The sequence below is a fragment of the Gobio gobio genome, assembly GCF_949357685.1.
Source record: "Gobio gobio genome assembly, chromosome: 17".
Lineage (NCBI taxonomy): Eukaryota > Metazoa > Chordata > Actinopteri > Cypriniformes > Gobionidae > Gobio > Gobio gobio.
The window spans coordinates 50,525,177-50,540,357 of NC_137110.1; the positions used below are offsets into that span (position 1 = coordinate 50,525,177).

The window sequence follows — 15,181 nt, forward strand, 5'->3', positions numbered from 1 at the left end:
TACGTCTGTTCATGTTCTTGAAGCACTGACTCCAGCTCCAGTCCACTCTTTGTGAATCTCCTCTACATTTTTTAATGGGTTTTGTTTCACAATCCTCTCCAGGGTGCGGTTATCCCTATTGCTTGTACACTTTTTTCTACCACATATTTTCCTTCGCCTCTCTATTAATGTGCTTGGACACAGAGCTCTGTGAACAGCCAGCCTCTTTTGCAATGACCTTTTGTGTCTTGTGCAAGGTGTCAAAGGTCGTCTTTTGGACAGCTGTCAGGTCATCAGTCTTCCCCATGATTGAGTCGCCTACAGAACTAGACTGAGAGACCATTTAAAGGCCTTTGCAGGTGTTTTGAGTTCATCAGCTGATTAGAGTGAGGCACCAGGTGTCTTCAATATTGGACCTTTTCACAATATTCTAACTTTCTGAGATACTGAATTTGGGATTTTCCTTAGTTGTCAGTTATAATCATCAAAATTAAAAGAAATCAACATTTGAAATATTCAGTCTGTGTGTAATGAATGAATATAATATACAAGTTTCACTTTTTGAATGGAATTAGTGAAATAAATCAACTTTTTGATGATATTCTAATTATACGACCAGCAATACTGTACCTTGATCATTCATGTTAGTTCATAGTGCATTAACCAAGATTAACAGATAAAAATTAAAACAATTTAATGTTGAAATGAACGTACTAACAATGACAAATACTTCCACAGCATTTATTAACCTTAGTTACTGTTACAAATGGAATATAATTGTAAAGTGTGACCATTTCATATGAAATCAAACAGTCTGCTTTTTGGCGATTATCTAATAAAAAACGAATGCGTTTCTGCTTTGTTTCTGTTTCTGTCGGCAGCGTGACGATACAGTTTGCTTTCTCACATCACTAATTTTATATATGCAACATCTGGGTCGGACTTAGCTTTCAGTCTCGTTGACAAACACACACACTGCTGTTCTTTACCTGTTAATGCAGCATCTAGTCAACATATGAATTACTTTATAATGATTTGGCAACAAGTACTAGTGTTCTGTATTCATACCGTTTCGCTGTCGTGTTTTAAACACGCATCTGATGTGCCAGCGCTCTCCGTGCAGCCTCACGTGTGACTGTAAACAACGCGAGGTGTCAGTGATAGTTGTTATTTGGCCTCTAGAGGTCGCTCTTGTGCTATATAATGCCAGCAGACCCTTCTCAACGCTCTTGTACTGTGTAATAACAGCGCATCCGTCTCAGCCGCTCCAGCAACGGACGCAACTCGGAAAGACTATCGGTGTGCCGGATTTTTGCCGATAACTGATTGTTCCACCAATCCGCTATCAGTCCCGATGAATCGACAAAACCAATGAATCGGTCGACCTCTAATAAATAATGTTCAGATGAATTTAACATTAAAACATTAACATTATTGAACAGTCAAGGAATCCTTTATTCAACCGATTTGTTCACAGCAGCCGATTCATGTAATAACAAAACGCTGCCGTATGAGCAAAGACACAGTTTAAAATGTAATTTAATATTAAATTATTGTTTGTATAAATCAATATAATTTGCAATCATGCTTATATTCTTGAAAACAGTTCTCGTGTTAATTATATTCTATGTTATATAAAAAAACGAAATCTCAGAATTTTGTGGGCATTTCTATTATTTTTGAGATAATGCTGCATTGATTCTGAACCCGGCAGCACAGTAACAAATATAACCACATTACAAAGAACTTATTGATTGCATTTTAAGCTGTAAGTTTTACGTCAAATCACATTAATGTTGGCAAATCAGACAAAGCACCGGTGATTTAGTGATATCCTCGCAGTTTGTGGTTTTGAGATAAAATCCCGAGTCCTCTAAGTCCGAGACCAAGACAAGACCTTCAAAAAATGGTCTTAAAGGATTAGTTCACTTTTAAATAAACTTTTGCTGATAATTTACTCGCCTCCATGTCTTTCTTTATGCAGTCAAAACGAAATTAAGATTTTTGATGAAAACATTCCAGGATTTTTCTCCAAATAATAGACTTTCAGTGCAGCTTCAGACGATACCAGACGATGAATAAGGGTCTTATCTAGCGAAACGAGCAGTATTTATGCTATTATTTTACCTCTTATCAGACGAACGTGATCATCTCTGAGCTCAGCCATAACTTCCGCTAAGTGAGGTCAAAATACGAGCGTGGTCATAGATATATCGATAGTAGATGCCTCATTCTACTGATCCGCGCAGGTGCTAATGAGGCATCTATGTATACATCTATGACCACGCTCGTATTTTGACCTCACTTAGCGGAAGTTATGGCGGAGCTCAGAGATGATCACGTTCGTCTGATAAGAGGTAAAATAATAGCATAAATACTGCTCGTTTCGCTAGATAAGACCCTTATTCATCGTCTGGTTTCGTTTGAAGCTGCACTGAAACTGTCATTTGGACCTTGAACCGTTTGGAGCCCATTGAAGTCCTTTATGTGGAGAAAAAACCTGGAATGTTTTCATCTAAATCTTAATTTCTTTTCGACTGCAGAAAGAAAGACATGGACATCTTGGATGACATGGGGGTGAGCAAATTAGCAAAAGTTTATTTAAAAGTGAGCTAACCATTTAAGACCGGTCTGGAGTACTACAACACTAATGAATAGTGTCTGTAATGTGTAGCGTCACATGTGTTAGCTCAGGTCTGATGTCCCGCTCAGATGTCTGTGGCTTTAGCGCTGTTAGCGTCCAGCTCAGCACTTCCTGCAGGATTCTGTTGAGTTTGTGGAGGAACCGCAGCAGAGCTCACGCTGACAGAGAGATGTGGGAAAAACCGTGTCAGCAATGCAATCACACACTTTAATGTGGCGTTTGAAGGACAGATTACACACACGTACACTCAAAGACATTCATCATGCTCATCAAATCAGTTTATTCATGCATCTGGTCTGATTTTGCACAAAGAATGCACATCAGCTGAACTGGTTTTCCTCTTGTCATTTCAGGTTTCTGCTGGTTTTCTCCTGTCTGGTTTTGTCTGTGTTCTCCACCATCAGAGAATATGAGAAGAGCTCTGAAGACGCCCTCTACATCCTGGTATATAATATCTCAGAGGCCGCTGATATTGATTCAACACATGTACATTGATCACAGCGGCTTACGGTCATGCTAACCTGATTTCTGTCTATGTGTGTGTGTGTGTGTGTGTTTGTAGGAGATTGTGACCATCGTGGTTTTCGGAGTGGAATATATCGTAAGGATCTGGTCTGCAGGATGTTGTTGTCGGTACAGAGGATGGAGGGGAAGACTCAAATTTGCACGGAAACCTTTTTGCGTTATCGGTGAGAATAATATATGAAGCAACACAACTGTTTTCAAAACTGATAATAATCATAAATGTGTCTTGACTAGCAAATCCTCATATTATTCATGATTAGTGAAGGATCATGTGAGACTGAAGACTGGAGTAATGATGATAAATTCAGCTTTGATCACAGGAATAAATGACACTTTACTATATATTCACATAGAGAACAGCTGATATAAATCAAAATTGATCACATAAATCCAGCAGTGAGCAGAAGATTTCAAAAACATTAGAAGATCTTACAGACCCTGAACTTTTGAACTGTATACAGTATGTGATAATAACCCATGGCCAGCTGTGCATTAAACTATATTAATGCACGATGTCGAGGCAAAGAACCGCTTGACTTGAGCGGAGTGCATTAAAATCGTTGAACTAGCCGTGGATTATCTCGCTTATACCATGATCATTGCCAGCAATGACAACTTAAAGCTGTTATTGTTGTTTGCAGTGCAGTTTTTGACTGGAAGGTTATTATTGTATGTGTGTGTGTGCGCGTGTGTGGGTGGCGTGTGTGTGTGCATGAGTTTGTGAAAGTGGCGTGTGTGTGTGTGAGTGGCGTGTGAGTGTGTTTGAGTGGCCTGTGTGTGTGTGTGTGTGTGTGTGTGTGTGTGTGTGTGTGTGTGTGTGTGTGTGTGTGTGTGTGTGTGTGTGAGTGTGAATGGCGTGTGTGTGCATGAGTGTGTGAAAGTGGCGTGTGTGTGTGTGTGAGTGGCGTGTGAGTGTGTTTGAGTGGCCTGTGTGTGTGTGTGCATGAGTGTGTGAAAGTGGCGTATGTGTGTGTGTGAGTGGCATGTGTGTGTGTGAGTGGCATATGTGTGTGCATGAGTGTGTGAGAGTGGCCTGTGTGTGTGTGTGTGTGTGTGTGTGTGTGTGTGTGTGTGTGTGTGTGTGTGTGAATGGCGTGTGTGTGCATGAGTGTGTGAAAGTGGCGTATGTGTGTGTGTGAGTGGCATGTGTGTGTGTGAGTGGCATATGTGTGTGCATGAGTGTGTGTGAGTGGCATATGTGTGTGAGTGTGTTTGGATGGCATAAGTGTGTGTGTGTGTTTGGATGGCATAAGTGTGTGTGTGTGTATGTATGTGTGTGTGTGAGTGGTGTATGTGTGTGTGAGTGGCATATGTGTGTGTGTGTGTGTGTGTGTGTGTGTGTGAGTGGCGTGTGTGTGCACGCGAGTGGTGCATGTGTGTGTGTGTGTGAGTGAGTGGTGTATGTGTGTGTGTGTGTGTTGTGTGAGTGGGGTATATGTGTGAGTGTGTGTGAGAGTGGCGTGTGTGTGTGTGTGAGAGTGGCCTGTGTGTGTGTGTGTGTATGTGTGTGTGTGAGTGGCATATGTGTGTGCATGAGTGTGTGAGAGTGGCCTGTGTGTGTGTGTGTGTGTGTGTGTGTGTGTGTGTGTGTGTGTGTGAGTGGCCTTTGTGTGTGTGTGAGTGTGTGTGTGGCACGTGCGTGTGTGTGTGTGTGTGTGAGTGGCGTATGTGTGTGTGTGAGTGGCATATGTGTCTGAGTGTGTTTGGATGGCATAAGTGTGTGTGTGTGTGTGTTTGGATGGCATAAGTGTGTGTGTGTGTGTGTATGTATGTGTGTGTATGTATGTGTGAGTGGCGTGTGTGTGTGTGTGAGTGTGAGTGGCATATGTGTGTGTGTGTGCGCGAGTGGTGCATGTGTGTGTGTGAGTGGTGTATGTGTGTGTGAGTGGCATATGTGTGTGTGTGTGTGTGTGTGTGAGTGAGTGGTGTGTGTGTGTGTGTTTGTGTGTTGTGTGAGTGGGGTATATGTGTGAGTGTGTGTGAGAGTGGCGTGTGTGTGTGTGTGTGTGTGTGTGTGTGTGTGTGTGTGTGTGTGTGTGTGTGTGTGTGTGTGTGTGTGTGTGCGCTTCACTGAAAACAGCTCATTAATCGTAGATTAAACTGACCTGGAACTACCTGTGCATGAAACGGTTTTATTGCACACCTTCCAGCCAATCAGAAGCGAGTATTCTGACACACCATGGTATAAAGCGATCAAATGTGTGGCCTTGCCGAATGCATAGTCATTGTTGTATTGGTATATTTAGCCTGATCCCTCATCAGATGTTGTGTTCCTCAGACATCATGGTGCTGATCGCCTCCATCTCGGTTCTGGCCGCTGGAACGCAGGGGAATGTGTTCGCCACCTCCGCCATCAGGAGTCTCCGATTCCTCCAGATTCTCCGGATGATCCGCATGGATCGCCGCGGAGGAACCTGGAAACTCTTGGGATCTGTCGTCTACGCTCACAGCAAGGTACATAAACACGGGAAAACACGTCTGAAAGCGTTCAGTAACCAGACACATGATGGCGGAGGGGTGTTTTTTAAAGTGCTGGGTCAGTCAATTTGATATTGAAGGTTTTCCATTTTAAATAATAAAATTACACTCTTATATATACAGGAGAGGACAGGACAATTTTTTTAAAAATTGCAAGTCAGTCTTTTACAGTCATAAAATACTCAAAAACGTTTAGTAAATGTGACAGGATCAGCAACAGCAGCCAATGGGAATCTGTGGAGAGAAAACTGAGGGCTGGTCCAGTTCATTAAATGACAATCTTATATATTCATTTTTGAAAAGTTACATAAAAAACACCATGTGCCATCTCTTCTGTCAGGTGTTTAAGTGTAAACCCATCAAACGCAGCGCTAGTGCAACAGGCAATAGGAATAGGCAAATGCTTATTTTTACCTTAAACTTTACACTGCAAAAAATGCTTTTCTTACTTAGTATGTTTGTCTTGTTTTCAGTCCAAATATTTTCTGTTTGAATTAAGATTATTTTGCTTATTTTAAGCAAAAACTCCCTTCATTTTGAGTTATTTTTCCCCAAAACAAGACAAAAACTTTTGCTTGTCTAGTAAATGCTTCTTAATGTAAGATTTTTTTGATATTTAGACTGAAAACAAGACAAACATACTAAGTAAGAAAAGCATTTTTTGCAGTGCAAGCAACTGTTCTGGGTACTCTGTGTGATTTTATAAAAAAAATCATGTCAGTTTTTTATAAACACATACTTTTTTAAAAGCCTAATGTTTTTACTCTACAGCTGTGCAGTTTTAAGGGGATATAGGGCATTTTTAAAATGTATTTGCCGAAATTAGTAATGATATTTATATACAGGTATATTTAAAATAGCAATTTTTTTGGTAAAATTCACATTAAATATCTAAATTTCTCAGATTACTTCATGGTGAAAACATGAATGCACATAGTTTAGATGGTTAGATGCCTATAACTGTGTGCTAAATTGACATGTAGGCCCTACATGACTTATAATACACAGATTCTTCTGTCAGGTGTTTAAGTTTCAACTCATTCAAACGCAGCGCTAGTGCACTAGATCAACAGCGCTCCTATTATAGTCAGTGGAGCACGCGGCGGAAGGACAGTGATGTTGCGCATTCATTTGGCGGGAGGTGAAACTTCCTGGTGACTAGGGTTGGGTATCGTTTGGGTTTTTTTCGATTCCGGTGCCAAACCGATACTTTTAAAATGGTTCCGGTGCCTAAAACGGCCTGAACCGATACTTAAAAAAAAAAAAAGAACACAAAACAAGGTGGATGACATTAAATGGCTTTTTAATTATTTTTTATTTAAATTGGACCATTTATTAAAAGTTTAATGTATACTTAAATGTATGAATATACATAAATACAAAACACAATTTACTTATTTACAAATTATTATTGACTTATTTACAAATTCACAGTAAAACCTAAGCCACCTAACCCAACTACAACAGGCCTAATATAACTCTAAATAACAGTTACAGTAATAACAGCAGTCGTCTGTATTCTTGCTCTGCTACAAACCAGCTTCGAGCTTCAGCTTTATTTTGAAATATGATCATATTCTCTGGCTAAATATTTTAGAACGCATTGCCTTAATGTTTCCATGGCGACGCGTCATGTTTCTCACGTGACACGCAGCAGCCGCAATAGCGCTGACAGCTCAGTCTCATCGGGTTTATTTCGCTTTTTCTTTTTATTCAAAATATTCACAAACTTCTTAACTGTGTGACGAACTATCTGATGTTTAAATGTGTGAGTGAATGTGTGTTAGTTGATCTATAAAGCGCAATGGGCGGCGCCATGTTAGTTTGCGCCTCAGAATCGGATCTGTCGGATTTACAACACTTGAGTTCATTCTCGTCTCACGAAATACATGAAAGTAAGTGACCAGTGAACTGGAAGAAGAATAGAGTAAACTATATATTTATTGTATAATGTGCATGTATCTGATGTGAATAAAACACGTAACGTAAGTCAAATTATAACCGTCTGAAAGGATTGTCATTGCCGCTTTCATAGAAATCAGTGTGTTTTTTGCTAGTAGCCTACTTATGAGCATTTAAATGTCTGAAACCTGAAATAAACATGATGTGGTTGAAAACACTGAATAGTTGTCATGAGATGTGGTTGAAAACACTGAATAGTTGTCATGAGATGTGGTTGAAAACACTGAATGGATGTCATGAGATGTGGTTGAAAACACTGAATAGATGTCATGAGATGTGGTTGAAAACACTGAATAGATGTCATGAGATGTGGTTGAAAACACTGAATAGTTGTCATGAGATGTGGTTTAAAACACTGAATAGTTGTCATGAGTTGTGATGTGACCAGCACTGAGCGTCTGTCTCTGGCTCAGCCAAAGCGCGAAAGCACGTTTGAATTTTGGCACCGAAATGAGGAACCGAAATCTGCGTTCTGATTCGGTCCGGTACATACCGGTTATATAAGTATGGCACCGGGTTTCGGTACCCAACCCTACTGGTGATGCTGGTGTAACCGCCCGCTCCAAGCAGGACTCGAACCCGGGTCCGCCGGCATGAGAGTCACACGCTTTAACAAGGAGGCTAAAGGATGCAACCACTAGCGTCAGTCACTAGAGCATCTCTTGAGATCAGAGGAGTGAGGCAGGGCCGTGCAGAGAGTTCTTCAGGGGCTCAAATGTAAAAAAGGGGCAATATATATATCCTTATGCTCATCAAGCCTGCATTATTTAATCAAAAATACAGATAAAACAGTAGCCTAATATTGTGAAATATTATTACATTATGTTCTTTTTAACTTTTTATTAATCCAACAATCTTGAAAAGAGTATCACAGTTTCCATCATTGACATTAAATCCTCATATTAGAATGATTTCTGAATGATCATGTGACACTATGCTGAAAATACAGCTGTGATCACAGGAATAAATTATATTTAAAATTATTTTAAAATAGAAAACCATTATTTTAATATATTTCACAATATTGCTGTTTTTTATCAAATAAATGCAGGCTTGATGAACATAAGAGACTTCTTTCATAATGCTGCAGAATATTCAAAAATGTTAACGTTAATATAATAAAGTCCTTTCACGTAACCATTTCGCCAGCCTACACTTCACATAATAGGCCTGTAGGTGCCGGTGGCACTTGGGTTTTGTTAACTTTGATAGTTTCATGAAATAGTAAACGGTGTATCAATATACATAAACACAAGTGAATTTAACACTACTTACCATTAATGCGACTTTTACTGCTGCTGTGGTTTTTTGCAGATTTGTTTGTTGTCAGTTAAAATCCATTTTGTCAGTGATAACAAACCGCAGGAAATCGTTCCACAAACGTTAGTTCGTCTGTTCATGTCCTTTTCAACCGATTTATGAATAAGAACAGAAAATTACCGCTCCACATCGCCCAATGGAATTTGAACTTGCTTTGCCAGATCATGATTGGTTGGTGTATATACATGACAAACGGGCATTGGTGAATTGTGTAATACTTTAAAATATATAATATATAGATGTGTAATTAAATCAACACATTAGCTCTGATTATGGATGAAAAAAAAAATATTGGTTTATTTTTTCCCGTAAGGCCACACACTCTCTGAAAGGACCATATTTGGCTCGAGAGCCGTTTCCGAACTGTGGAAAATCAGCTGTCAATCAAAACGCACGCAACCCATAGCAACGCCTCAACAGAAATTGTCCGACTTTTGAGCCGTTCGTTACTATTGTATACATTGTCATGTTATAATAATCACATTTATTTAGATTTATTGACCACGATATTATCATTGATATTTGTCTGAGAAGGGCACTTTTGATTCATTTTGAAAAAGGGCAGGGGCTCGAGCACCCAAAGCTAGCGTTCCCAGCAGACGTTAGCTGTGACTTACATGTAAACAAAAAAGGTCAAATGTGAGAATACAGATATTTTCCTCTTTCTACAGCAATAATTTGATTGGAATACGATATAATACAAACCTTAATTTCATTCAGGAATTTCCCCTCTGGAAGTTTTCTCTCAGAACAGAACACAAAATGACCATTGGCAAATGTATCCAGTTTTAACCAGTTTGGCACAGACTACCCAACATTGGGTTACATTGACCCAGCACTGGGTAGGTATGTGATACCCAGAAAAACTACCCAGCACTGGGTAAAAAATATAAAAAATAACTAGGGCTGTCAAAAGATGAATCACGATTAATCGCATCCAAAATAAAAGTTTGTGTTTACATAATATATGTGTGTGTACTCTGTTAATTATTATTTATATATAAATACACACACATTCATGTATATATTTAAGGAATATTATAATAAATTTGAAAAGTAATGCGTTACTTTACTAGTTACTTGGAAAAAGTAATATTATTACGTAACTCAAGTTACTTGTAATGCATTACCCCAACACTGGTAAACACAAACTTTTATTTTGGATGCGATTAACCGCAATTAATCTTTTGACAGCCCTAAAAATAACCCAATAAAATGACCCAACAGACTGAACCCAGCATTTGTGTTAAAAAATTAAACAGCATGACAACACGTTTATTGAGACGCACGAGTTTCTCTGAGACGCATATAATTTATTATATACGAAAATTATTATATGGTGGCTTTTCCTATGTTTCTTAGTGATTTTTTTAGCGGTAGTTTATCAGGAAGTGGTGATTATGTTCTCTTCGACTCACTGGATGGAAACAGTGCTTTATTTGCAAATGTTTTATGCGATATTGCATTTTAGCGCATAAATCACATTCGCAACTTTGGATGAAAACATAGCTACTGACAGGGGAGCTGAAGCTCATTAAATATGCAAATCTTATCCAATCCTAGCCGTGGGCGTTTACTTCCAAGTCTTCAGTGCGACACGCCCATAAAAACAGAGCATTTTTCAGAGAGCCTCAAAACCAGGGCAGAAAATAGCCTATTACTGATTCATTATGATGTTTCTGAATGTAAAAACCACGCAAACGTCATAAGTTGACCTCAGACAACAGTATAAACAAATAAAAAAAGACAGTTCATGACCCCTTTAATTCATGCATCTGGTCTTATAGTGCTTTCAGAAGAGATAAACTGTATGGCAGTAAATATCTTAGATTTACAGTTTCTCAGAATATCCATGAAATCAACCTTGACTCTGTTAACTTGCTTAAATCATGTTCCTGTCATAGATTCATCAGTGTGTTTAATCATGTAATCTGTCATCTAAATTCAAAATGTTGCAATGTATCACTTTCTTTTGCTTTAAGCTTCATGTGCAAAAAAAAGTCACATTATGGAAAAGCATTTTTAGTTGACTTTCAAGCAGATATTTTGAGGTCTTGATGCCCTCGAACAATGCAGCCGAAGCATGAATCAACATTGTTCAAACCCCAATTTCCAAACTGCAAAGTAATCGCACATTTTTCAATCCTATTTCCTCTGCCCTCGAGGAACACGGCAAATAGACCAGATATGATTTTAAGAGGTTTTCTGGCTGCGCCTCCTCCACGACGCTTTTTGCTGAGATTGAAACCACAGCAGTCTTTCTGTCATGTGTCATTTGTCCAGCTCATTGTTAAAGTGGATTTGAGAGGTCAGACCCGTCTTTTGGCTCTGTTTTGAGGAGAGGAGGGAAAAGCGAGGCCGATGCTTAATGGGACGTCCTGATGGAGTGTCAGCTGGAGGTTTGCGATCGATGAGACTTGGCAAGACATAAACTAGTACTGTAAATGCAGGGTTCATGGCCGCAGACCGACAACTGACAGGAACAAGATGTGCAGAGTTCTGAATTTCAAGCAATGTGTCTCTGAAAAGTCAGAGTTGAAAGTGTTTGAACTTTAGTCTTTGAGCGAACACATGACCTGTGCAATAATGTATGTTTCACTAATGTTCCCGTTTAGTAATGCAAACATTATTTCTGAATGTTCTCTAAATGTTTAGCATGTCCAGTTTTACAGGTAGAAAGTAATAACGTGCGGGTCATGAACTGCATTGTTTTGTTTTATGTTCCTTGCGATGCTTTTATAATGTTAGTATGATTTTTACATCAAAAAAGGCATTCCTATCCTGATTTTAGTCTCTGATTTGAACGCTCTGTTTGAAAGGGCGTGTCTGCTGTGAGACTTCAGTGTAAACGCCCACTGCTGTGATTGGCTGCTGTGAGACTTCAGTGTAAACGCCCACTGCTGTGATTGGCTGCTGTGAGACTTCAGTGTAAACGCCCACTGCTGTGATTGGCTGCTGTGAGACTTCAGTGTAAACACCCACTGCTGTGATTGGCTGCTGTGAGACTTCAGTGCAGAGGCGTAGCAAGCTTTTCAAAAGTGTGGGGGATGGATGTGGTTTGTTTGTTAACAATAAAAACGATGAATACAATGACAGAAGGGTACAAAAGGTATAACATACAAGATATATAATATATATATATTATACATACCTCAGGGTTTTAACCACGGTGTTTGGTTGGGTTCTGATGGCTAGTCACATCAGTTTTTTGCTATTCTATTCTTAGGCGACGGGGACAGAAAGAGGTTAAGGAGGACATTTTTTTTTATTTTACTTAAAAGACTTGAAAAACCTTATACTTAAACTTAAAACTTTACTTAAAAAAAACCTTGTACACATTCCTAGTGAATATAATATATAATAAATATATATAAAGATTTACACTGGCAGCTCAGAGCTGTACAGCAGCATTTAAGTATGAAATTTAATGAATATATGTAAAAATAAAACACTACATAGACTTCACTATAAAATAAATTGATTCTTATTAAAGCTACTGTATTAATGTTTTTCAGTCAAGAACAGAGAGTGCTTTTCTATGTCTTTTGTAGTTTTAATAACATTAAAGTCCCCATAGTAGGAAATAATATGGAAGTCAATGGCTACCATCAACTGTCTGTGTTCAACAGAAGAAATGAATACAGGTTTGGAACAATATTAGAGTGAGTAAATAATGACATTATTTTAGAGGTGAACTGTCCCTTTAAGGACAGCGTGTTCACTATAGGCTGCGCTGCTGTCAATTTAAGACGTGCATCTCATATACAGACACACCGATTTTACTTTCACTTTAGACATAACCGACTGTGTTTATGTTAACCTTGTGTGTATTTGACAGTATTAGCGCAGTAAGACGAAAACTTAGTCCAGTAATCACGTGTTTGACAGGCTTTTAGTGCGCGCACTCTGCGCGTTAAAACGGTGCATTAGCACGCGAATAACCGGCAAGGCTTTAAAACGCATGCAAATAATGAACTTTCGTGATTGTGAATAACTATAGTGTTCTGTGAGTATAACTCTCTGACACCAGCATTGCAAGCGTGTCTAGCACTGTGTATAGTGATTTGATATTTGATCATATCAGCGCATAGACTCACAGGCACACTGCAAAAAAAATAATAATAATAAAAACAATGCAATTCACAAGCGCGTATTGAACCGTGAATGCCGTACCAAATGGTTTAATATTATAATGAGAATTGTGGCATCCCTAAAGCGTTTGTGCAAAACTGCAGAAAAAGTGTGGGTGTTGAACCCTCTCACCGGGAAAAGTGTGGTGTTAAAACACCCACATCCCCCACGGGTGCGACGCCCCTGCTTCAGTGTAAACGCCCACTGCTGTGATTGGCTGCTGTGATTGGCTGCTGTGAGACTTCAGTGTAAACGCCCACTGCTGTGATTGGCTGCTGTGATTGGCTGCTGTGAGACTTCAGTGTTAAAACGCCCACTGCTGTGATTGGCTGCTGTGATTGGCTGCTGTGAGACTTCAGTGTAAACGCCCACTGCTGTGATTGGCTGCTCTGAGATAGGGATGCGCGGTATACCGTACTGGGAAAATACCGGTATATATTTTATTTCAAACGGTACGATATCATGATTTTGCTCTTTTCGGTATATGCTGCTGTTCTGAAGTTCACCGCTAGGTGGCAGCGCTACCCAAAATGACGTGAAACCGGCAAATGTGGCGACAGAACAAAATGAATACAGCAGTTGAATCTCACTCAACACGCACAAAACTCATTAATAAAGACAGGAGTAGACGTGAAATTTGGAATTACTTTGCTTATAAAACTGCTGAAGAACCATCAAACCTTGCCAAGCATTGCTCACTTCATTCCTTACTTGTACAAAACATTAAGAGATCGACAGGTCAGTGCATCATTGAAACGATCTAATTTAGACAATTATTTTCTTTTAACGACGATCAGCGCACATACATAAGATCGTATCGTTTAAATATAAAGAAATCTCCAGCGTTCGTTTCAACCAGTGACGTTTAGACCTCATAATATTTGCACGCACACTATTGCACTATTTACATCCGCGAAAGACATAACCAACTGTGTTTATGTAACTGCTCACTAAAGATTCAGATCATTTTGTGTGTATTTGACTGAGGAAAAACAACTTTATTTGGAATGCGCGAGCTCTTTAGGCTTGTGTGTTCGTTGTTGGCATGAGCGCAAAGAAAACTCTCTCAAAGAGCTCCCATCCCACATGTATTACGAAATGCTATAAAACCGCTTGCATGTTTAAATTGGCGAGGTTTAAGAAGACGTGGGCAGTGTTTTCCGTCATCTGTCCCGCAACGGAAGCGAAAGTGTTGAATCTGAGCGCGCAGATGCTTTTATAGTGCAGGTGCGATGCCAGAAGCAATTTGCTGATTTTGAGAGAATGGAGACGCGCAGTAATGCTGAAATTACTTCTTACAAGAAAGTTTCCAAATGACTGATTTGATGTGATAATCTTTGTTGATTAATTTAATAATAAACATTTGCGGTAATTTCCCCGTTCATAAACCCAAAACTTGTGAGAGTGAGTAAAATTATTACCAAAATTCAGACCCTGTATGGTATCGATTTAATATCGTTACTTCAGTATTAGATTGTGGTACCGTACCGAAGCCAAAATTGTGGTATTGAGCCAACCCTACTATGAGACCAGTGTAAACGCCCACTGCTGTGATTGGCTGCTCTGAGACCAGTGTAAACGCCCACTGCTGTGATTGGCTGACATCTTTGTATATGAAAAAGCTAGTATTAACTCTCTCGAAAACGTTGAGCATGTTTTTACAATTACAGCTCTCAAGGTTTACTAATCGTGAAAAGTGTTGATTTATATTTAGATCTATAGCATTATATTTAGGGAGCGTTCTTTGATCACTTTCTATGTAAAATTTAATCACAATTTAAATTACAGATTATTTTCATCTACTTAGAGAAAACAATGTGAAGTTGAGCGTTTAGTCACTGATTTGATGTTGACAAAGAGCATCTGACTGTACATGAATCATTACATATCAGAAATCACTGGTCTCAGATCAGGCATCAGAATGAACACGGTTACTCACATGTTGTGGCGTTACTGTCGAGTCCATATCGTAAAAGTCTGTTTGCGAATTGTGAGTGATTTACCAGAGAATCCACAGTGAAATGTAGCGAACAAATAAATAATGCTGGACTGAGAAAATAAATAAGCTCATTCCTAGCATTAGGATCCTGTGGAAGGTGATGTTATTTGTAGTCGCTCGTCTCTCCTCGTCATCTCACTAAC

General features: G+C 39.2%; 1 protein-coding gene across 6 annotated transcripts in view; it reads left to right on the forward strand.

Annotated features, from left to right (window-relative positions):
• kcnq2b (potassium voltage-gated channel, KQT-like subfamily, member 2b) overlaps positions 1 to 15,181 on the forward strand; it is a gene marked incomplete at both ends in the record, with an annotated part of 81,670 nt that overhangs the window by 19,125 nt on the left and 47,364 nt on the right. For all 6 annotated transcript variants that reach the window (XM_079840327.1, XM_079840328.1, XM_079840331.1 and 3 more), the window contains 3 exons: positions 2,977 to 3,067; positions 3,186 to 3,312; positions 5,427 to 5,602. In XM_079840327.1, the coding sequence (XP_079696453.1) occupies positions 2,977 to 3,067; positions 3,186 to 3,312; positions 5,427 to 5,602 (394 nt within the window). The remainder of the gene's footprint in view (positions 1 to 2,976; positions 3,068 to 3,185; positions 3,313 to 5,426; positions 5,603 to 15,181) is intronic.